The following is a 23,331-nucleotide window of genomic DNA, read 5'->3' as shown; positions in this document are numbered from 1 at the left end:
CATCCCTTTGCAGACATACACAGAGAAGAACTTATAGTTTGCTGAGTTACTATGAGGCTCTTAGGATTCAACGTACATGTGTACAGTCTGTGCAAAAAAAACCCCAACCAAATAAACCCAACATTAAAAAATCCCCAATTCTTGTTCACATGGCTGCATTTTCTACAGTGCTGTGAAAATACTGCATACTTATCTGGTTTTCCCACATTCACAGCTTAGATGTACAAGCAGCTTTAAGTCTAAGAGGGTGGATGCAAGACATGAAACATGGGAATGAAATACTAGACAAAAACACAGTGTTGGATAATGTAAAAATATTGAAGATATTTTTGTGCATGAGGAGGTGACAGCTATTCCATTGTATGCCACTAATGAGTAGAGAAAGCCATCTTCTAACTATTGTAGAAAATGAGCTAGATATGAATAATGGAAAACAAAGATACTGCTATACACATACAACATATTCCTTACTAAAAGGAATATTGACATAAATGGCTTTGATTTTCAGGAATAAAAACATTTCTTTCTGCTCACTACATAAAAGAACTCATGCTAAGTGAACAGGGACTATTTTGCATCTAGTGGCCATGTAATACCTAAAAATGTTGGTATAAAAACAGTAATCAGTCTTACAGTACAAGCTCAAAACAAAACAGAATTTCACAGCAGAGGTAAAAAACAGACTGTTGGCAACTTCTATGCCTAGAGCAATTCTGTTGGAAACCTATCTCAGTTACTCTCATAATCATACCTGCAAATAGAGAGCTGAAATAGTCACCTGGTTTTGCCTAGATGGCTTTTACTTTTAGAACAAAGAGTAATATCTATATGACATCTTTATATATTAAGAGAATCTGTATGCAAGGTGGATTCCTGCTGAATGGTCAACAAATTTTTGCAACATGCTTGTTGAAGTAAACAAGCAAAGTGAAACGAAAGTCACTAACTCTAAATCAATACCAATTCAAACACTTTGCTGAGACTAGGACACCATTAAAATCACTTTGTCAAGTGTCTTTGGGGGGGGGGGGGGCAGATAAAAAAACAAAAAGACAAGAAAAAAGGGCATATGAGAAGGTGTATGGTCTCAAAAAGATGATGTGCTGTAGTTTTTGTTTTACTTTCCTGTTGTGCACTACTAAGTAATGGCACCTACCTTCCAAGGAGAGGCTGTCTTAGAATCAGTTTCATCCTGTTTGAAAATGTGAAGAAACAACTTTAAATAGGAAGCAAAAACTAAAGTACCAGAATGTACTAAAAATCTCTGAAACTTCTCCATGTTCAATCCGTAACAGAGTAAATAAATTTTTACAAGTATTTGCGTCATTTTGGGTTATCCTGCTCTGCACTGTTTTGTGAGGTGGGGTGAGACACTCAGGAAATAAAGGGATTGAAAATAAGACAATCTTTTTATGTCCATTCAAAGTCATTATTGAGTTCCTTCATGGAAATGAACTACAATTATGGCTGAACTTCTACTTGTACATCCCAAACCTGTTATAATTGCCACGCTATTTCAGAAATTAAACACTTACCCTGGGCATCATACCATAGACTTCCTGCAAAGGAAAAAGGAAAAACAGAAACAACTTGTTATTTTCTAACAGAAAGAAAGTTTTTACTGTTTTTGAGAAAGGGAAGATAGCAGGAGATATGCTTCCATCCTTCTTCTATAAATTCGTTACCGGTATGTCATTAAGCCAAATAGCACTCGTACAACCTAAATGTGCAGCAGAAATGGGAGTCTGGCTACTCAACCATCTATTGCAACACATCATCTTAGAGTTCAGAAAAATAAACAAGCTGCTTCAATACTCTGTCGGCACCTGATAGAATTATTTACAGAAATAGCACAAGTATGTGAAAAGCTGGCAAAAAAATAGGCACGTTACTAAAAAAACAAAACAGAAAAACCATAAAACACCTCCACCATATGTTGAGCTCTATTTTATTTCTCTTTTCCCCTAGCATTCCTCACCATTTTTCCTGCAAAGACATAAAGGCTGAAATTTCAAATTTATACGAAGCAAAGCTAATGCATGGATTCTCCATGACTTTTAATATTATTTTAAAGACTTTCCATTCCTAAAAAAAGAAAAGAAAAAAGCTCTAGATGGTGCAATTTGCTACAGCATTATTTAAAAAGAAACAATTCAAAGGGTACCCTTGTGATGGCCACACTACAGAACAGGCATTAAGCATCTCTGGTTAGAATACCAGTATTATCAGACCAGAAAGCAAAAATGAACAGCTAGAATCTTGCAATGAAACGCAAAGCGGAAGATAACAGACAAAAGAAAGGAAGAAAGTCTTTTGCTTCTCAAGAGGTTTAGACTAAGGCAGAGAAAAAGTGGACCTGTTGCTGAACTGCTTGCACTTCATCTGCCATCAACCCTTCTGACTCCAGGTCATTCGCAACTTTGTTTATGTCCTTCAGACGTGACTCGTTAGCTTTTAAATCCTGCACAGAACAGTAAAATATCACAGCATTAACATTCACACAAGCAAAACATGTGGAACAAGTTGGCACACGAGGGGTGCCAAAAAGCATACCATTTGTAAACAGCAGGAATTCAGCACACTTGACCTTTACAGTTACCACTGAATATACAATGCATGAGAGTCTATGCCAAGAAACCCCAGCTGCCAACACCAAGCGTCAATGGATTAAAGAAATGCACTATCAAAGTTTTCCATACACAAAGCTAATTAACAATCAGGAACAGAATAAATTTTTTAAACTGTCAGGTATACAACATAACCAACATGAAGATCAAAAGCTATCATCCATACTGCTGCATAAATTAGCTAAAAGGCCAACTTAAAAAGTAATTTTACTATGACACTTAAATGCTTCCACCCAAACAGACTGACAGAGAGCTTTCTACAAAGCAGAAAGGGAGCTTGGTTAAAAAAGTACTGGAGAACTTGCATTTAAATTTTAATAGATGACACTATCATCTTCTCACCTACAATACTAGGTTGGCTCAAATTGTGTGTTAGCCAGCTTTCAAGCTGTAAACATAATGTCCACAGAACTGTCAAATCACCATCTTGCCTAATGTATAAGGTCATGCATCTTTGCATTTCAGTGCTCAGTATCTCACCAAAGTGGGCAGAATACGTATATCTGCCCAAGCAGTTCTTTCACACCTCATGCAAAATAAAAAAAATAATTATTAACTAGTATTGCAAACACTGGGAGAAAAAAATCCACCTGAAAGCCTACCCGCATTTTGAAGCGGAGAGTTATTTTTTTCTTATCTTGGAAAAAACTCTACAGATGGAAACTAAAATGCATCTTTCCTTTCAACAAAAAGGAATAGAATAGCTTAACTGAAGGTTATGCTTTACAGAACATGAAACTCCTGCAAAGCTTGGCATATTCTGTATTTGAATGTGTTGAAAGAGAGTTTCAGTTCTCTGGGAGCTGGGAAGCATGTAGCAACCTGGAGACTGTAACCAAACTGAAGACTTCTGAATGTGGGATTCTCTCTATCCTCACAAAACAAAATTTAAAAAATGCATATATACCTTTTTATTTTCAATCAATGCTATGTTTCCTTCTCAGCTATGCTCAGTTATGAAAAATTATCATGGATATATGATCAGAAAGCCTGAAGGCCAAAACTAACACACACATTATGCAGCATTACAACATACCTTCTGAAAATCATCGAATTTCTTCTGTAGCACCTCCACCTGCTCCAGATCGGCACCCACTTCCTCATTTGTAAGTGCAGCTTCCTTCTCATTGATCCACTGTTGAAGCTCATTAGCTTCACGGAAAAGCATAAATTTTTTGCAGCTTTTTTCTAGCATGCCTTTACGTTTTTCTCCCAGCTCAAGAAGAGAGTGATATCTGGAACAAGCAGAAAAGGAAAACAAAGGGCAGTCAGATTGAACTGAGCAGTCACAGTAACTGGTATCACCAAAGACGTGGGAAATCCCTGCAGTCTACACACTGTTCTTCTACAGAATGATCTACTTGCACATAATTTGGTAAATGTAAACTGTACATTTGGTAAATGTAAACTGTACATTTCTCCTCTACATGGATATGCACACCAAAACGAGATCTCCCACATGCAAAACTTTACTGTGCAAAAGCAAATCCAAATCACAGCTTAGATCAGGGTAGGCTCTTAAGCTACAGCAGCATTTCAGGGCAGGAATGACTCCACAGGGTCTTACTTTGAGAGGTATTTTCCTATAGTACATTAAGTTTGCCATCATATTATTAAAATCCACTAGCCTCCCAGCTCCTGGACATGAATGTCTTACCTAGCCATTATTCAGTGCAAGATCTGCTGAATGTTTTAAAAAAAGTGTTACTTCTTTGATAACACAACTATATTCAACTGGGAAATCCATGAAACTCATTTCACATACACTGTTTTTGTATCTGTGGAATTCCCAACAACATCAGTGAAATTACTCCTCATTTACATTAGAATAAATGCAAATTAAAACCTCTAAAATGTTTAAACTGGTTTGAACAGTCAAATAAACCTCAAAAGACCCGCCTTTTATTTAAAACCACATGAAAATTGATGTCTCCTATTTGATTCCTGGTAACCAACTAGACACAGATGATCCTACAAGACCTTTTCCAAGCTATTGCTGAAAAAAGCCAACAGAAGTTTTACAGTCATTGATACTGAATTACAGATCTCTCTAGCAATGCATAATGCCCGTTTTTAAAAAAATCTGCATTCAGAAAAGCCACATCCTTAATACCCATTCCTACTGTTACCCTATTTTAAGTCTTCCGGAAGATGAGATATTCTAGCTGCATCTGTATGGGTTATTTTACATCCCAAATCAGACTGCACATTGGTCTACTACAGTAATCAACATTAGCAACTGATTCTCATTATTAAGCCATGAAGATAACCACTTTGATGTTATTAAATCAAATCATACACGACACTGCTGAGTTACCTGCCAGGGCCTCAAGTGGGGAAAAGGCAGCCTTACAATTTTTTCATTCCCCACCTTGGAGCACACAGCCAAACACTGAACAATTACACCTCCCTGCTTGAAGAGTTCAACAATGTAGCATTTTCCTAACCAGTAACTTGGACATGATAAAGTCTGTTGAAGAAACGCCTTGATACCCTGGGCTGTAATATCTATACATCAAACTGATAATCAACTCTAAGTCTTTCCATGGAAGCAGAGATTTTGTGGTTTCCTGCCTATCCTGGTTTAAGACTGAACAGAAAGGAGCTAAGAATCTTTCGTATTAGGGTTGAATAGAAACATTCTACCCTGATTTGAGGTAAATGCTGTTTTGAAGCCTGCCCTGACCGCAGATGTTTGCCTCAGCATACAATTCTAGGTATTAAATACTTGTGAAGCTCATAGAGGATCTGGGACAAAATTCCTTTAGAAGCAGGCCTTACCTCAAAGTTGCTTTGCAACACTTCAGAGATTAACATAATACTTTTACTTTTGATTCTCAAGAAATATATTCTCTATGAAAAGGCAGTCAGGCACAGCCAGTGAACATTATTGCTTTGGATTTCCCAGCAACTTCCAAGACCATAATGCAAACTTGGTATTTTTTCCAGGAGACATGAACACAAGTTTGAAAATTAAGTTAATGTTATAATAAAAAACAATCATCCTATATAAACAAACTAATGCTTTTTGACTACCCAGCGTGAATGTTGCTGTATATGATAAACCATGATAACCCCACTCTTCCCAAACTCTAAGACATTCATATGTGATGTAATACTTGGTATATATTTTATATATATATATACACACAAACTAATATTTCTATCTGCACCTCAGAAAATGCAAGAGATGCTTTTTAAAGAAAACAGTCTAGATATCACTAAAGCCTCATTTGGTAAGCAAAATCAGCATAATGGAAAATAACATCATCAACCAATTTAGCAGCGCAGAGGTGACCAACAAGATAAGCAGCTAGCTGGATGGCTGGCTATAAGGAACACATGAAACACATACCACAACATTCATCTAAACTACAATAATTCACATTGCAGAAATTGCTTCCTTCATGTCTCTTTGGAGCAGCTTTCCCAAAGAAAGAAACAAAGGGAGAATGAACAGTGACAGTATGGAGACAGCATGGTTTAGAAAGGGCTAATCCTACTCACAGTTCTTCGACCTGTTTCATACGCAGAGATACACTGCCGACTTCCTTAGTTATGAGAGTCCTGCACAGACAGAGGGAGCACAGCAAATGCATGCAAAAAATTAGTCAGATTAACAAAAATAATGAAAGCAGCAGCTCCATCCATGGGTTGTCTGTGGTAGGAGATGGTTAAGAGTTCACATTTAAATGGAAAAAATTAGGTGTCATTCAGAAGCAAACAAAGCAAATCAGACCAGGAGTACAATTCACATAAGGAAACCTCAGCAGTACAGTTGAACTCTCTCTATAAGGTCTCCTCATTTCCTGATCATTGTGCCATGTGATTGTAAACTAAAGGGTGGTCCCCTCTCCTTGGCTCTAAAATAAGGCACCCCTGTTCTAGTTCTTAAAAGCAGCATGCAAATCCATAGATAAAGTTACACATTATTAAAATCCTGAACAATGCATCACAATTTTCCAGCATCCTTTCTTCTCACTGGTACAAGTATTTCTATTATTTTGGTTTGGTTTGGTTTTGGGGGTGGGGTTTGTTGGTTTTGGTGTGGCTTGTTTTCTTTTTAAATTCTAGAGCTAAAGCTAGTAATTATTGTATGTCGCTGTAGTAACTGGTGACTCCAAACAACTGAGTGGGAAGCAATTCTCGTGTAGAATGACAGTGTAGCTGTGCAAACAGATGGGAGTATGCATAAAACTTTCAGCTTTGGCTTCCAAGTGGCTTGATAAGATGAGCCAGTAGCTCACAGCTATCACCCACAGCACTTGCTTGAACTAATCTACAACTACCATGTGCTTTAGGAGGTTATTACCAAGCAGCCATGCAGTTTTCTCTATTTGCAATGGCATGTTCCTCTTTTAAGAGAGGGGGGTGGGGGGGCAAAGAGGGTAGCACGTTTTAGCTTATGTAATGGCAACAAATAATGGCACCACATTTCAGGAAAAGAGGTAATGAGCTAGCACCAAAGTAGTCACAGCTCCTAAGGAGGTCACCTCCAGAGGCAGCCCTGTATAGGGAGGGTACTGTACTTTATGTAACCAAATTTAAGAAAGCTTTTCAAAACAGATCACACATTAAGCAGTGACAATTACAAATACAAGAGCTGCTTAGGACAGATATAACTCACAAACAAGTTTAAGTTGTTAGGTACAACAACAAAAGGAACACATAAAGTACTGAAGTCAGACAGCAAGTTGAGCTCTAGTGTCATGAGTTTTACAGTTAAAAAATGGGAAAAGCAACAAGAAAATCTAGAATAAAACGACTGAATATGGTGCCCCTGGTAGAGGAGCCCCTTGTTTTGCTCCAGTTAATTACTCCCTAGTGTAAGAGGCATCAACTTAAACTTCTGGCATATGTGAGGCAAAGGCCAAGCCAGCAAATGCTGGATGGATGTCATATCTCATCAGTTAGATCTTACTGGTTGTCAATTTGCTCCTGTCGCAATGCTATGCTGCCCTGCTCTTCGAGGAGATTCTCTCGGGATGCAGACTGGGCAGGATCTAGTTTCTTCACATAGGCAGCTGGTACAAATCCCTGACGGTCATTAACTTCAACCTTCCACCAGTCCTAGAAAGAAAGGAGAAAAAAAAAAAAGAAAAAAAAAGCAGCAACCACTGTGAGGCAAGCACCAAGCATAAAGTATGCTGAGCAAGTGAAAGCTACAAATTAGAGTCTTCTATTAATGCAAGAAAAACAGTGATGCTCACAACAGTTTGCTCTTTTTATGGACACCATTTCAAACAAAATATCTCTTGAAGACATCAAGGTCTTACTTCCATGTCTCCCCTTGTGTTTGGTCAAAAAAATCCTCAACAGTAGGGAAATAAGTTTTCTCACAGACACATGCCCTATAGCATATGTTGTTTATCTGACTTTAGAAAAGTTGGCAGCCATAGAGGAGTCATGAGAATGAGCTGAAGTGGTATGCTGAAGTGCTGAATGGGAACATGGACTAAATGTGCAAATTCTTTAACTTCTTTGAATGCTCTTACTAAAAATAATAAAAATTAAAAAAAATGCTCCACAGAAAACACAAAACCAAGTGAGCCAAAAGCAGCTCAGCAAACCAGAAGGCAAGAGCATACCTTGTTGGTGCTGTTGAGTAAGGTGAGGATATCTCCCTTTTTCATAGTCACCTCCCGGGGACTCTTCTCTTGGTAATCATAGAGTGCCAGAACAAGCTCTTTTCCAGTTTCATCATCTGTGGGAGCAACTTGTTGCTAATGAAAAAGCAGCAAAAGAAAAATGAGTCGTTCCATGTTTATTACAATCAATGTAGTTGTCCTAAAAAATACTTCAGCCTTAGTAAAGCTACCGCAGTGCCTTAAAATGATTCTTGTTGAAATAAATGTAATGCAGATAGACTTATTTTAGGTGCTGTCTGGGCTTAAACCTTGAAAGCCACCACATTATACTGTTTTCTTCCAATGCAACATAGCTGCCTCTTATGACTATAAAAACAGACGACTAAATTTTTTAAGAAAATCAAGTACAGTCTGCAATAAGTTCTCAGAACCAACAACTGTTATTAAGCTTTGTCTTTACCTTTTGCTGACCCAAGAATTTCAGCAACATGATTAGCATCCTTCCTTACCCTGCATGACTGGGCCTGTTCCCTTAACGCCTGTATGCTACTGCCGTAAGCAGAAAGATCAGACATCAAAGCTTCATGTTTCTTCAGAAGAGCCTGAAAGCAAAAGATAAAAAACAACATGTACACCTAGCCATTTTACAAACACTACTCTCCTTAAAATACATACTTTGGCTCCATACACAGGGAACGTGGGTTTTTCAAAGCTGCCAGTCTTGTGACTCTCATGAGAATAAGTACTTCTATTTATTCACAGGCTAGATAATAGTCCAAACGCTTCTGGTGCTTTTCCTCTACCTTATCCCAGAAACACTGTTTGTTGTGACCAGGAATACATACCACATATCACTCTGGAAATAGTGTTAAGTTTGACAGTATGCCTTTAAACTGCACTTCATTTTGATGAAATGTCAGTCAGCAGTGTGTGGGACATGGTGTTTGGCCACAGAATGATACCGGTAAAACAACTCTAGACAAAAAATTACTTCCAGACCAATGAACTGCTGAAAATCAGACTTGCACTGAAATGAAACATCAAACGAGGAATTTGCTGATATTAGTCGTCTTATACTTTACAAAAACCCTATTAAATAGGTGAATACAAACATAAAGTTTCCTTACAATTGGTTTAATATCCTGAAGAGCAAAATTTCACATGCAATAATGAAGACACAGGAAAAACTGTCATCTTTGACCCTAAGCCAAAATTCAGTTTGATGAAAGAATCTTCTGCCCTTTTTCTTATGAATCCTGAAATTAGCAGAACTCCTTACTTTTTTACCACTGGACAAATCCTCACTCTGTTTACGCAAAACTGATTCAAACAACAATCTCAAATACCTCAGCAGAGTCTTCATCTTTTCCATAGTCTGTACTGCCTACAATGGGCTCCTTTTCCCTCATCCAGGATTCTGCCTCATTAGCATCAGCAAAGTACTGCTGAGCTTGCAGGGAATCCTCTAGGTCTTGTCGACGTTGAGATGCTTTAGCTTTCAGAGAGTCCCATTTTTGATTTAGCTCATTCAATTTGATTTTCACATCGTCAGCTGCAAAATGTCCTAGGTAACAGAAAGAGAGGGAACTGAAGGATGTAAGGAGACATAAGTAATACACACTAAAAGATTACTTGTACTTCTTGAAAGTCACAGAAATTAGACCCGTTTAAACCTATGTTGCCTATTCTGACTAAAATAGTGAAAGCACAACTCAACTTGTCGTTTTGCCTCAGACTGGAAAACACTGTACCTGTCAATCAAACTGTACTAGGAATATTTGAATCATTAAGAACAAAACAAGCCACATCGTAACATTTCTTCTCAATGATGAAACAGGAATGGTCATCTCTTTCCAGTGGCAGAGTTTTGACAATAAACAAATACTATTTCAGACGTGCATTCCAAATCCTGGAATCAGCAAAATGGTTTTAGTATTCTGGCATTAAGAACACCCAGTCAGAAATAGATACATGCTTATTTAAAAGCAGGAATGACTCTTACTGTCTTTGTGGAGGATCACCTCTCACATCATGATTATGTGTATCAGATACAAACCTTTAATAAGATTTTAAAATGGAGACTAAATATCATAGGCACAAAGCTGTTGAATACAGGGCTTGTATGTGTTTGTCAAGAGCAGATAGAGATCTGTGAAAATCGTGACAGGTTCCCACCAAGGAACCTATTTTCAGGTGAAAGAAAGACCAGAAGTTCATTCTGCTAGCAGGTACCTGTCTGTTACTTGGATAAAAACAGGCAGTAATTCTTAATTGTACAGGGCCAGAGAACAAAGTCCAGCACAGAGACCTTTGCATTTCTGAAAGAGAAAGAATTAAAAAACATTGAGACATACCCTCTTCCACCATAGCATTTCCTTTCTGTGTGACTGCTTTAATGCGGGGCTCATGGCCTGCAATTTCTGCCTGCAAAGCCTGGTGCTTCTTTAGCAGATTTTGGACGCCAATTAAATCCTTGCCTGAAAGACATAAAATAGTTAATCAGCGAATTCAGAGTCATCAGACTAAAAAAATTTCAAGGAAGCTGCAACCAGTGCTAGACAAACTTACAGAAAAAGTACCTAAGTTACCCATTGGAATTGTAGAAGTAACGTAACAGTTAAATAACCATGGGCAATGGCAAATATGTAACTCCAGGCAATGTTAATTTCAATAAACTTTTCAGAAATTTCCAGGGAATGTTCCATAAAGAGACAAGACCAGAGCAGTTCTGACATCTAAATCCTGGAGATATCGGGATGGACCAACCTCGGTTTGTTGAAGCTGCAATAGGTTCTTTTTCTCTAATCCAGGTCTCTTCATCCTCAATATCACGGAAAAGCTGCTGCAGGCGAAGAGAATCTGCAAGTTTCTGCTTGCGAGCTACCATGGGATCCTTTAGAGCTTCATAACGAGCTACTAAAGCTTCTTGTTTCTTCTTGATATTGTCAGCATCAAAGTGCCCAGCATCTTGGAACTGGCGTGCCTGGATGGTAATGCCGTCTATACGATCCTAAAATTAATTCAGCAATAGCATTATGTCAGAATTTCTGTAAGATGGCTGCAGTGACTAAAAACATTTTCAGATCTTAGCTAATAAGCTATGTTGTGACAGAAGAGAACCTCAGCTGCACACTGCCAGTGCAATAATTTGGTAATAACTACATCCTGGATAATATTCAACAAATTATGTAAGTGTAACAGATTTTAATCTGTCAATTTCATAAAATAAACAAAAGATTCTTGAAATTACATTAACTTTACAGATGCGCTACTCTAGATGAACCATTTTTCAATTGTTAACAACTGGTAATTCCAGTTGTGGGAACCCAGATTTTGTTGATTTTCTTGGTGTGGATTTAATTCCCCTAAAGATCATTTGCAAACAAAGGAACCACTTGCTGTAAAGTTCTATATTTAAAAACTGATCTGTTCTCACTCCCCTCCCATTTCTTAGAGCTATATGAAAACAAACTGAACAAGACTAAGCTGTTTGCAAATGGAGAGTCTAAGGGGGGAATTATTCCTACACAAAGCACAGCACATCTTTTTAAGCTGGTATTCACAGCACAGAACACTGCTGTGCTGTCAGCAGGTCACAGTATGGAATTATTTTACTTTTTCAAAAAGCTTATTTTTGTCAAAGTCATGAAGATACTCTTCTTAGATACATACACTTTGTTTCAGTTCAAAATTATTACTGATAAATAGACTGTAAAGCCCAAAGCCACAAAAATAATTAAAATACAGACCTGCTAAGGTCTCTGGAGTGAATACTTTTGAGTGAGCAGATCTAAAAGGGCAGGAAGAAAAATTATTTCCCTTACCTGATGGGCAGCAACATCTGCCTCTAGCAGGGCATGTTTCTTCTGAAGATTCTGAACATTAGTAAGATCTTTTCCATAATCATCAGAAGCCAAGTGTCCCTCTACTTCATACAGCCATAGCTCAATGTCTTCCACATTGCGATTAAACTGCTGTTGTTGATTGGCTTCACGCAGTTTTATACCTGACCAAGACAGAGTGGCAAGAGGAACAGATGACTTAAGTTTTCCACTTCATTTAACTCACTTTCTGTCTTCTCCCAGCTAACCTCTCTAGAAAAAGAATTGCCCATATTCTTCTGAGCAAGTCATACCTTTGAGCTCAGTGGCCTCCAGAAGTTTTTTCCACAAGCTGATAACTTCATTCATACGAGCTGCCACTTCATCAGATGCATAGTGATTGACATCAATCAACTTCTGGCCAGCTTTCTCCAGTGCATCAATACGACTCTGATTAGCAGAAAGCTCTGCTTCAAAAGCCTGATGTTTCTGAACTTTACCTTGCAAGTTTGATGGATCCTACAGATGAAGAAAGAAAAAGAACCTTTCAATCCAAAATTAGTATCTATAGGTCCCTGAAGAATTTTTAAAATTAGACTACATTCATATACATGCCAAGATGTCACCAGAGGATTTGGTGCCAAAAATATGCCTTAAATCAGAACACTTAAGCTACTGAATAAGCGTGATTACAGTATGATGGGAAAATTCCCCTTGGGGTCAGGGAGAAATTACAGTTCCTCCTGTTGCCATTAATACCGCCTACTATCAGCAACATTTTGGCTGACACTGTTTCCTATCATTAGGCTGATTACATTAAGCCTGATATTGCCTTAAAATTACTCTAACATTAGCCTTTGTGTTTACCTTGTATGCCTCATCTGTTGCAGTTTTCATTTTTTCATTAACCCAACTCTTTAGCTCATCAGAGTCTCGGAAAAACTGCTGCAGATGGAAAGAATCTGCCAGTTGAGCACGGCGGTACATAGCTCTTTCATGAAGGGCATTTCGGCGGCTCAGCAGCTGGAAAAAAATAAAAAGGTTTTTAAATTCTTCAAGCTTGTAAAAACCACCACTGTATCTATACTTTTGGGAGAACTCCTCCGACTTATCCTGTATTGCAGTCATACCGTTTAAAATAATAAAGCAGAACATGATTTGAAGTCTGCAGTCCAAATCTATTTTGGATACTTACAGCATCTCTGCGTGTAGCAACATCATCCATGGCATAATGGTTATTCTGAATCAATTTAGTAGCAAACTCATCCAAAGCCTAAAGAGAAAATGGTTTCCATTTACTTGGTGTAATAGAAATTGTGCAAGTTTACTTAGTAGTAAATTCTACTTAAGTAGACTAAGTAAATTAAGTAGTACTTAATTCTCAAAAGTTTATCACAGTAAAACTAACAGAAAGCCATTAAGAGCTATTGTTACACCCTTTTTTACTGTACCATCATCTTACATGTGGAAGAATGCAGATTTTTGACAAATCATCATCCAGACGTGTGCTGACATGGTATGCAAGCACTGGGTTACTCAGCTCTTTGAGGCAGCAATTAAGCTCTATCCTATCTTTTCCAGTATTTTCCATTTTATAGACAATACACGTAATTTAGAGATAATACATCCCACATAACAGCGGATCATTCTGCAGAGCAAAGCCCATTCTTCTCTATCATGCTGCAGCAGCATCTCCTCTCCAGTCAACAAATTCACTTGTTTTATTTCTTGCCCATTTAATGATCACCTAATGTAAATGTCTTACTGTGATTTTCTCCTCTTGGGCACTTAAGGATTTCTCAAAGTCTTCATGCTTCTTTAGAAGAGCCTCCACACTATCCAGAGAATCACCAAGGTCTTCATTCAGCAGAAATGCCTAAGGTAAGGAAGCAAACACATTTTCATGTTTCCGTGCTCAGCTACTCTAAGTCAACTCAAGCATGGCCAGTGATGTTTCATACCATATGATACTACTGAAAAGTAAAGGATGATACACTGGGATAGTGTTCCCTGTACACCTCTAACAGCCAAAGATTCTTTTTAGCTTCTTATTCAAACAGCATTTTACAAGAGTTAACACACATAAAAGCAATCTCAAGCCAACCTGTCACAACTAATAACTTCAGCATTAGATGGAAACAGTCATTGTAGCAGCTTGGGCAGTCAGATAAATAACTCTGCACAGCACCCTGCTCACTAGTGCATGTTTAGGGGCAGCCACTAGTAAATACTAGTAAATTGTTTTAAGTCTACAGAAGACTAGCCAGAAATAAAAATCAACCATATCTGGAGAGTTCAAAGACATGCACTCACTTCTTGTTTGCTCATCCAGTTGTCAACTTGTTCAGTATCTCTGTAGAAAAGCTGCAGGTCCATGCACTGTTCGTACTGTTGTCTGCGAAGCTCCCATAGTTCTAGCAAGGCAGATCTTTCATCTGAGAGGATGGTCAGCTAATGGATTGGGAAGAGGAATATATAATAATTTTATTTAACAGTCCTGGCTCATTTCCATCTCAATGTAAAATCAAGCTGTGACTCTAAAGAAGTGGTTAACTTGGGACTGAAAATTACCTCCTGTGTAAAGAATCATTCTGTTACCAACATCATCATCCTCATATAGGGCAAGTCTTTTCTCAGCTTATCAAGCTTGCCCAGTGGCTACAACCTTCTGACTTCAGTCAGAAAACTCTGCTTTTCCAAATTAAATCTACACAGAGACATTTAATGGACAACCACTCTCTTTTTGACTGCAGACCTATTTGTAAGTGAAGCTCCTCAGCAAAACATCCTGCTCTCTCAGCCTCTGAAATCTTTTTGGCCCACACTCACTTACGGCATTTGAACTGTCTGATTGACCAATGTTTCAATATGCAGACTTCGTAAGAGGCCCCATTAGTTTGAAAACCAAAATTTAAAAATACTACATATTTACTGACACTTCTGATAGCAAACCTAAACTTAGATAAACAGATAACCCATTTTTCTTTTGGCGGCAAGATATATTAATAGTTCCTAATAGATAGTACTAATAGTCCCTACTAATAGACAGGCAGAAGCTGTCAATTTGAGAATGAAAAGCACACATTACTTATATGCATTAAAAAAGCCCTGTAACCTAGAGGGATGATACTTTGCAGCTTACAATCTTAACAAGAAATGAACTTTTAAATTAAGGGACACAGAAGAGACAAAATTCTTCTAGGAGCTCTTGCTCTCAACTTACCTTTTCTTTAACTTCATCAGAAGCATAATGCCCAGCAGCAAGCAAAGCCTGGCCAGACTCATCAGCAGATTTGAAGCTATCTTCATGGGCATCAATTTCTCCCTGTGAAAAGGGATGTGTGTAAGCTGTTACCAACATTTATCTTAAAACAGAGTGTCGGAATACGAAAACTGCTATTGAAAATAACACAGAGACAACAGTCTGGACACCTGAATGATAAACATTCAACTATCTTTAAATACGTTACATTTAACATGAAAACTAGAATGAAATGTATTACCTTATGATGCAGATAAGGTAAGTATAAATTCGTATGTTAAAATGAAACTAAAGGTTGGTTTTGAGCTATACTCTTTCTGCTTACATATAGGAATTCCTCGTGATGGAGAATTAAGAGTCATTAGTACAACTGACTGCTATCAGGTCTAATATTTTTTTGTAAAATATTATCATAAGCATTCTTAAAATACTTACTTATTAGTGTATATCTACTATCAAGAAACAAAGTAAAAATATTAAATCAGGACAGCAATCTAGTACTGTGTTAGCTGCATGGCCAATTGATTCTAGTGATACAACATCAGCAGTTCTGACTTAGAGACTGTGTTAGACATATGTATCAGTTGTTGAGGGTTGCTGACCAGACATGGCTGTATAATATAACCTTTATACCTTATGTTCCTGATGTCTATCTAGAAGGGCTTCTGCTCCAGCCACATCATTGGCAAGTTCATCAGCATTTATCAGAGCCTTCATCTCAGTCACCCAGCTGGTGAGGTCTCGGAAGTCCGCAAGGAAGCGCTGCAGCCTTAGGAAAGCAAAAGCAAAAATGGTTGGGAACAATTTGTTTGCACGGTTTCTCCATCCTTACCTCAACTACAGGGTTACAAACATAAAAACTGTTCCTCAGATAGAAACAAAACAAGACAATACCAAAATGCAATCAGAATATTAAATAACTAAATATGCTCTCAGTCAAAAAAAGAAGCCTTTTGAAGTTAGGAAAATGCAAGGTTCAAAACCAATTTCTCAAGGACATGTATTGCATATAACTTACAATGAAAGTAAAAGAAATATTCCTAATAAGCCTGTATGTTGAAGACAACAGAAATCAAAAGATAGTTCTCAAGCAGAGTGTTTCAAGACAGCCCACAGGGCTGCTACTGTCACAACCATAACACAGCGTGTGTGGGGAACTGACAGAAAGTTCCAACTGCACATGCCTCAGCCTTAAAACAACATGCAAACAAATTCTCAGGTTCCTTTCAGCATGCTTTTACAGTTATTGCCTTTGGCATGTGCTTAACACTTATCAGCAAAAGTGATCAGTTTCTGTTTCCCTTTTAAACTTGCTGTTAATTGATCTGAAGAGATTATGAGAGAGAAGGCAAAGGAAAAATGATTACTTGTATGGGTCTCCACCACCATAATTCTTGCATCATGGGAGGAAACAAACAGCAGAAAAACAAACTCCATAGTGAACAGATTTGTAATACGTGTATTTAAAAAAAAACAGCAAAACTAAAATAGAGTCAGAAAATGTACTTCAAAATGCAGATATCAACTCAGATGGGGAAAAAAGGCAATGTCCTAAAAACATCAAGGTGTCTATTTTCATAATTGATCCACATCCAGAGAATGACCAAAAGCTGTATTTATTTATCACATAAATATTTCTTTTACCTCAAGTTATTGTAAAATATAATTTGGTGAACACGACTGCTTCTGAAAACACCAGAATCATCCAAAAATTTTGGAAAACAGCATCCCTTTCTTCTCCTCCCAAGAGCCCTCTTCTCAAATTTGAATAAGGAAGAAAGGTTGTTTCAGCACGATAATATTCCTACCTGTAGGAGTCATTAAGGCGAGCATGCCTCTCTGCTGCCAGAGTTCGGATTTGTTCCCAGTTGGCAATCAGCTCCTCCCGTTTCACTTGAATTTGAGAAGCATTTATTGGGTGAGACTGCTGCAAACGGTCAGCTTCTGCACAAAGGGCCTTAACCTAAACACAGTCACAAACAGTGAGTAAGCTTCCAGCCTTTTACAAGCAGGTTACCTTGTTTAAATTGCAGGTAAAATGCATCTTGTATGGGTACCTTATCTTCCAGAGCTGCAAGATCTCTTTCCAGGCCTTCATGCTTACGCAATAAAGCCTGCACACTGGCTAAGTCTCTGCCAAAATCATCTGAGGCCATCAACTGCCCTTTCTCCTTAATCCAGCTGATTGTTTCATCCACATCCCTTCAAAACAAAGCAGAAATTGAAAGCAGGCTATCTTGTATGGAAAAAGGAAGGAAGCAGGATGTCTTCCTGTATGTATGCCAGACATACTGGCATACAAACCCGTATATACAAACACTGCAGCCAACTACAATCATCCTTTAAAAAAAAAAAATAATAAGAAAAGCCACAAAAAAAAAAAACCCACCACCAAAACCCACAAACACCAAAAAACTAAAAAATTAGACTTTTTAAAAAAAAAAAATCAAAAAACCTTGAAGAATATTGGCAGGCCATTCTTCAGACAGTGTCACTAGATGTGAACAAGGAATTATAGCACCACTGAGCACCATCACCTAGTAGGTCCATTTCCCACTCTGGACCCTTATCCTACTTAATTACAGCAAATCTCAAAATGCTTTAGATGGAGATGAGGATAGAAAAAACACTGCTCAAAGACCACCAGAACAACTGGACTGACATCCATCTGACAACAAAAATCTACTCCTTTTAAGGCTCATCTAGGACAGAATTGGAGGAAAAAACCCTCAGAGGAAAGGGAAGCAAAACTGCCATTAACACGAACGAACAAAACTGCCAAGTGTTGAAAAGCTAAATCAGAATGACTATTCTAAGGTAATTCTAAAACAACAAGGTCCTCATTCAACAAGTCAAGAGGAAGAGTAAAGCAAAAATGTAACAGACAACAGTAGCTCTTCTCATACTACTGTATGCAGCTGAATGCCTCATTAAACATCCGCACAAATATTACATCACTTCAGCAGATCCAGCCAAGATCATACCTGTTGAAGCGCTGAACTTCAGCTGCCCCAAAGAGTTTCCCTTGCCTCTGAAGGGCAAGCCCCTTAAGACGCTGCCAGCTTGCATTTACTTCATCCTGTTTGGACTTTATCAGTTCCTCTTCAGGGTGTTGTTCCTAGCGAGCAAAGGAAAAATGCTATTTTCATATGTTCTGTGATTCTACATCCATTCACAAAACCCTGAAACACTACTGCTTTTCAAGAGATCAGTTTATAATTACTATACTTTCCAGATGATCACTCAATTCAACAGTTTCCCTGAAACCTCACTGTGTAAACATTCAACACTCTTGCAGTACTTTAAGTTTCCCTATGTACTAATAAGTCAATGGGAAGAGGGCTGTAAACAGTATCTTTTTTTTCCTCGAATGCAATGCTTCCTGCCCTGTCTTCACCCTTGATCAAGCCTCAGATGACATACCAGAAGAGAAGATATATTAATCCTGGTTGTCCGAGGGAAATACATTTAACCCCAAATACAACAGTTTCTGTTACTAATCTCTACTCTCCACATTTTCAGGAACATTCTCAGCTGGGGCAGTTACTCAAGTTGTTCAGCAGAAGAACAAATTAATCAAATTATGACCACTTAAGATTAAGATAGCCAAGTATCTAAGCACATGTGGAGCAAAGCTTAAAGATCTGCTACCAAACCAGGGGAAAAGGAAGAAGTTGCAGACAAAAGCTTGCTGTGTTATACCAGACTTGCCAAGAGAGATTTTCAACACATGAATGTTTACCTGGATAAGTTTGCCAGCAAACTGGTTCACTTCATTTACTCTTTCCTCATGAGCTGCAAGGTCTGTTTGGAACTCTTCAAACTTCTTTTGCAAAACCTCAACATGCTCTAAGTCTTGCCCAAGCTCTTCTGAGGTCACTATTGCTTCCTAGCACATCAAGGAGAAAAAAAAAAAAGTGAATTTTCAGTTTATCCTATGGGAAATCACCACTAAAAATCAGGAAGCAAACTGTCCTGATTTTTAATAGGTCAAAGACAGTTACAATCACCGTGTTTGAAGTCAGATTTAAAACTACAAGGTTTCCTCCATTAAACTCCACTCCCCCCCAAGTCTGTCCATTATTGCAGGAAACATGCAAGATCACTAAGGGTATTATTTTTTCATCTTGCTTGCTCTTATTCATTTTTCAAGTTATTGAATATAATCAATTCTTCTATCTTAAGTTTTCTGTTCTATGCATGATCATCACTACTACAACCACCTAAATTACTGAAAGAAAGTATGCACAGAGAAGACATGCTTTTAAAGCTACAAAAAGATTGCCCGTGTTATTTCAAAGTACACACAGTGACTAGAATTTGTTCACATTTTTAAATTGTTTATGGGCATTTGCTGTAGGCTTCTGATGCAAGATTTCTTTATGAAAAGTGCACCATCGTATACACTAACAGTTATGCAGGTTTTACAGTTTGAACCCACAGTGACACAAAATAGCAAACCATCATCAAGAAAACCTGTATGATCATTTTGTGGCTTTTTTTCCTCGATAGTGTGGTTTGTGGTCTGTTTCCTCAGAGTTCAAAGAATCAAGAGCCAACAGTTCTCCTGCAGCTAATGTCCTTACAATGTGTATCTAAAGATATTCCAATCATTAAGTAATTATGTACACACTGCTTGCTGGTTAGGCTGGCTACTTTCTATAACAGATCATTTAGAACATTTATAAAAAACATTTGCTTTTACATGTTGTAGATTTCCCTTGCAGGAAACTTTAATTTGATTACTATGAGAAATATGAAGGTCTCCTCAAAGCAAAGAAAGAATTGATTATGTTTAACTACGCTCTCCAACATGCAGGCTTCCTCTTAGTCTAGTACCTTTTTTGTGGCTGCAAAAGAAGGAATAGTAGTTTGCATACCTACTGCTTATGCAATGTGAATAAACTAAATAAAATGTATAGGTGCCTTTAAAAGCTCTCTGTGACTACCTGAACTCCAGCAGCTCTATGTTGATAGAAAATTTCCACACAAACACATCAAATTTCCCATCAAGAGCACAGCAAAGGCAGATAATAATATACCTTGTCATTGATCCAGTCCAAGACATCTTCACATTCCCGTAAGTATTGCACCAGCTTCTGTGCTTGCAACAATTTGACTCCCTTCTCTCTCATCTTTTCCAACAGTAACTCCCATAGTCGGTGCAGCTCCTGCAGCCGAGTCTAGAACAATAGGATGTTGTTACTAAAATCCTGTATCAAAGAAGATTAGATTTATTCCCTTCCTGATCTTAACAGAAGATTTTTTTTCCTAAAGTTGTACATCCTAAACCTTACTTTCGACAAAGAGTGGGCAAACCTCATACTATTCCAACTCTAGTCATTAGTTTTCAAATGATGTAAAGTGATGTAACAACGCAAAATTAGAAATTACTGAACTGAGTATTTACACACTTGTTATTAATTAATGAAGCTATCAAATAGTTATCTTTACATAACTATGAGGTAAACATTTTGAGATAAAATTTTATTTAAATTCCGTGCTAGCATGAAGTCAGACCAAACATTTGCTGCTGTGCCCTTCAAATGTTCAGTCTTTTACATGGAAGTCAACTCCCAATAAGTGAATCTCATCTTCATTTGGGATTTATTTTTAAGATGACACATTTTGTTTCAAGCCAAACTCGTACCACTTTACAGTATTCTAATCATTCCTCTTAGCACTAACCAGTTAATACATTTAGCCAACATTGTTAAGTAACATAATACTGAAATACCAGGAGCAATTACTAGTTTTAATATTGAGTCTCTGTCTGGATGCACTCTACCTTTCAAAACTGTTGGGAGCAACCATAAATTTTATAGACAATTAAAAGAAAAACCACACTCCCACACAGGCACACAACTTGCAAAACAGGAAAGCATCTGCTCCACCCATCATCTATAACGCTTTGCTCATCGAGATCTGAAACTTGAAAGTCACGCTAGAGAAGCTTTTGAACATCTAGCATGGGTGGATACCCATTTAATCCATTTAGAAAGTTCAGTTAGGTAGGTTTCAAAGGAGAAAAGAGCTCACTCCGTTTCCTAGGACTGCCCAAAAGGATAGTGCAAATTGTCAACCAAGGAAGAAAGAAGACATTGCAAAAAGAAGTTGCACTGCACAGCCAAAAGTTTCACCTACTCGTATGTGGAACCCAACTTGGATAGCCGTAACTATTGGGCGCTGTGCAGTCCGGTATGGCGTGAAAGACTGAACCATTAAAAAGCAAATTACCACTCCAAACAGAACACAACTTATATTAAGCAGCTAAGACACGGTATTATTTAAGATCACCCAACTGCAAAGCTTTTCTTTTTTTTTTTTTCCTATTTGTGGTAAAGATTATACAATCAAAATGAGGTTTCTAAAATAATCATTACCTTCAGGTTTTTCTATACAGTGTATAAAAAAAATTCTGCTTTTCTTAGTCCCATCTTTTCTTAGTTATAATGAAACAATAAATGTATCAGTTAAGTTTGCTAATCACTACAGAAATATCACAAGAGTTCTGCTTTTGAAAAGTTGTAACAGCTCACATCCAAATCTTATAAAGGAAAAAGCTTTAAACAATTTCTTTGCCTTAAAGAAAAATGCAGCCATAACCAACACTGAAACAAGTGAGGCCCAGAAACAGCAGATTTAATAAAATGAGTCCTAGAGAAGAAGCTGGTATGCAGAAAACAAATAAGTGTTTACTGGTGGGGTATGTGCATAGATGTGTGTGCACTTGTGTGTGGGAGTAAGAGAGAAAAAAACCTAACATAACCAGAGAAAAATGAGAATACATAGGAGAAGGAGAAAAGATAACTATTAAGTCATTACATAAAATCTATAGTTTGCTCAGACTTCTAAAACATTGATAACCACTCAAATACTGTCAAATATAAACCTATCTAGTGCAGCAGCAAAGATTTTAAAAATACATTTGTCATTGCATTACAAAGGTTAGTAGATTTAGAGAGAAAGAAAAAAAACAAACCAACAGTAGATCTCAGAAAAGGATTTGAAGGAAGCTTACAGCTTGTTATTGAGGAAGCAGCTGTCCTAAGAGATGTTCACTGCTGGATAAACAGAGCAGACAGAGCACTGTACTTGGGAGCTCACAGAAAAAGCCATAGAACGCAAATTCAAAGAGATTTGAACATATGGCCAGTACAACTTAACCAGAAAGTAAAAATCACTAGAGACTTTATCTGAGCCAGAGCACACAGAAATTAGATGCCTGAAGTTTACTGGTATTGTTGCTTGTCTTAACATTCTAATTTTCTGTGATAAAAATTATATGTATAACCAAAAAACGAGCCGTCAACATCCCTGACACCAGGCCTTGCGAATTTGCTGTTTCTTGATATTTGCCATTTTGGGAAGAACCACAAGTATAATTAATCATTTGCCTTGTGACTTTCAACACGTCTTTGATTACCCATGATATTCCAATCCAAGTTCCTGGACTCCCCTGGCAGACAGTTCACCTCAGAACTGGATCCAAGAAAAGATATGAGCTGGGTGCTCATGAAAGAGAAAAATATCCATAAGCTTTACAAACATAAAATTCTCTTGTGAGTTCACTAATCAAATACCTGTAGAATTTTAGAAAGTGCTTTAGAATACGGAGTTACCCATGCAATCTGCAAAGTGCCTAAGGAAAAGCCTGTAAGAGGGGGGAAAAATAAAAAAAAAAAATTAACACTCACTCTTATGGTTTCAGATGCAAAATGGCTTTCATTAATCATCTGATTTCCAGTCTCATCCAGTTTAATGATAGCCCCCGAATTGGCCTGCACCTCAGCTTCAAATGCTTGGTGCTTTTGCAGCTTCCCCTATAAGTGAAAGATCAAAAAACATGACTGAGATTTGGTGCACAGCCCTCCTCCACATTTCCCAGCATCAAGATTTGTAGTGTATTTTATGCATATTCTGTACCAACAAAGAAACAATAAAATAGCACAGTTGAAATCATAGCTGTATCATGTGTTTCACGAGTGGATTCAAACACCCCAATTTTAGTTACTTCATTGTTGTGTTTGCTC

At 37.7% G+C, this 23,331-nt stretch overlaps 1 protein-coding gene across 4 annotated transcripts in view; it reads right to left on the bottom strand.

Annotated features, from left to right (window-relative positions):
* Positions 1-23,331, bottom strand: part of SPTAN1 (spectrin alpha, non-erythrocytic 1) — a 52,906-nt gene that overhangs the window by 20,066 nt on the left and 9,509 nt on the right. For 3 of the 4 annotated variants that reach the window (XM_049833289.1, XM_049833287.1, XM_049833288.1), the window contains exons 3-27: positions 22,996-23,121; positions 20,341-20,481; positions 19,041-19,187; positions 18,283-18,416; positions 17,356-17,500; positions 17,107-17,261; positions 15,932-16,067; positions 15,260-15,361; positions 14,350-14,487; positions 13,802-13,912; positions 13,232-13,309; positions 12,904-13,059; positions 12,351-12,555; positions 12,040-12,221; positions 10,982-11,225; positions 10,570-10,692; positions 9,562-9,779; positions 8,725-8,817; positions 8,216-8,350; positions 7,549-7,697; positions 6,135-6,194; positions 3,664-3,862; positions 2,357-2,461; positions 1,536-1,559; positions 1,157-1,192 (exon numbers count right to left, since the gene is read on the bottom strand). In XM_049833289.1, coding sequence (XP_049689246.1) covers positions 1,157-1,192; positions 1,536-1,559; positions 2,357-2,461; positions 3,664-3,862; positions 6,135-6,194; positions 7,549-7,697; positions 8,216-8,350; positions 8,725-8,817; positions 9,562-9,779; positions 10,570-10,692; positions 10,982-11,225; positions 12,040-12,221; positions 12,351-12,555; positions 12,904-13,059; positions 13,232-13,309; positions 13,802-13,912; positions 14,350-14,487; positions 15,260-15,361; positions 15,932-16,067; positions 17,107-17,261; positions 17,356-17,500; positions 18,283-18,416; positions 19,041-19,187; positions 20,341-20,481; positions 22,996-23,121 — 3,342 coding nt within the window. The remainder of the gene's footprint in view (positions 1-1,156; positions 1,193-1,535; positions 1,560-2,356; positions 2,462-3,663; positions 3,863-6,134; positions 6,195-7,548; positions 7,698-8,215; positions 8,351-8,724; positions 8,818-9,561; positions 9,780-10,569; positions 10,693-10,981; positions 11,226-12,039; positions 12,222-12,350; positions 12,556-12,903; positions 13,060-13,231; positions 13,310-13,801; positions 13,913-14,349; positions 14,488-15,259; positions 15,362-15,931; positions 16,068-17,106; positions 17,262-17,355; positions 17,501-18,282; positions 18,417-19,040; positions 19,188-20,340; positions 20,482-22,995; positions 23,122-23,331) is intronic. The other variant, XM_049833290.1, reaches the window with a different exon arrangement.

This window comes from Accipiter gentilis, chromosome 29 (genome assembly GCF_929443795.1).
Source record: "Accipiter gentilis chromosome 29, bAccGen1.1, whole genome shotgun sequence".
Taxonomy (NCBI): domain Eukaryota; kingdom Metazoa; phylum Chordata; class Aves; order Accipitriformes; family Accipitridae; genus Astur; species Astur gentilis.
The sequence above is the reverse complement of the archived record's forward strand: the minus strand, read 5'-3'. Positions and strand labels throughout refer to the sequence as shown.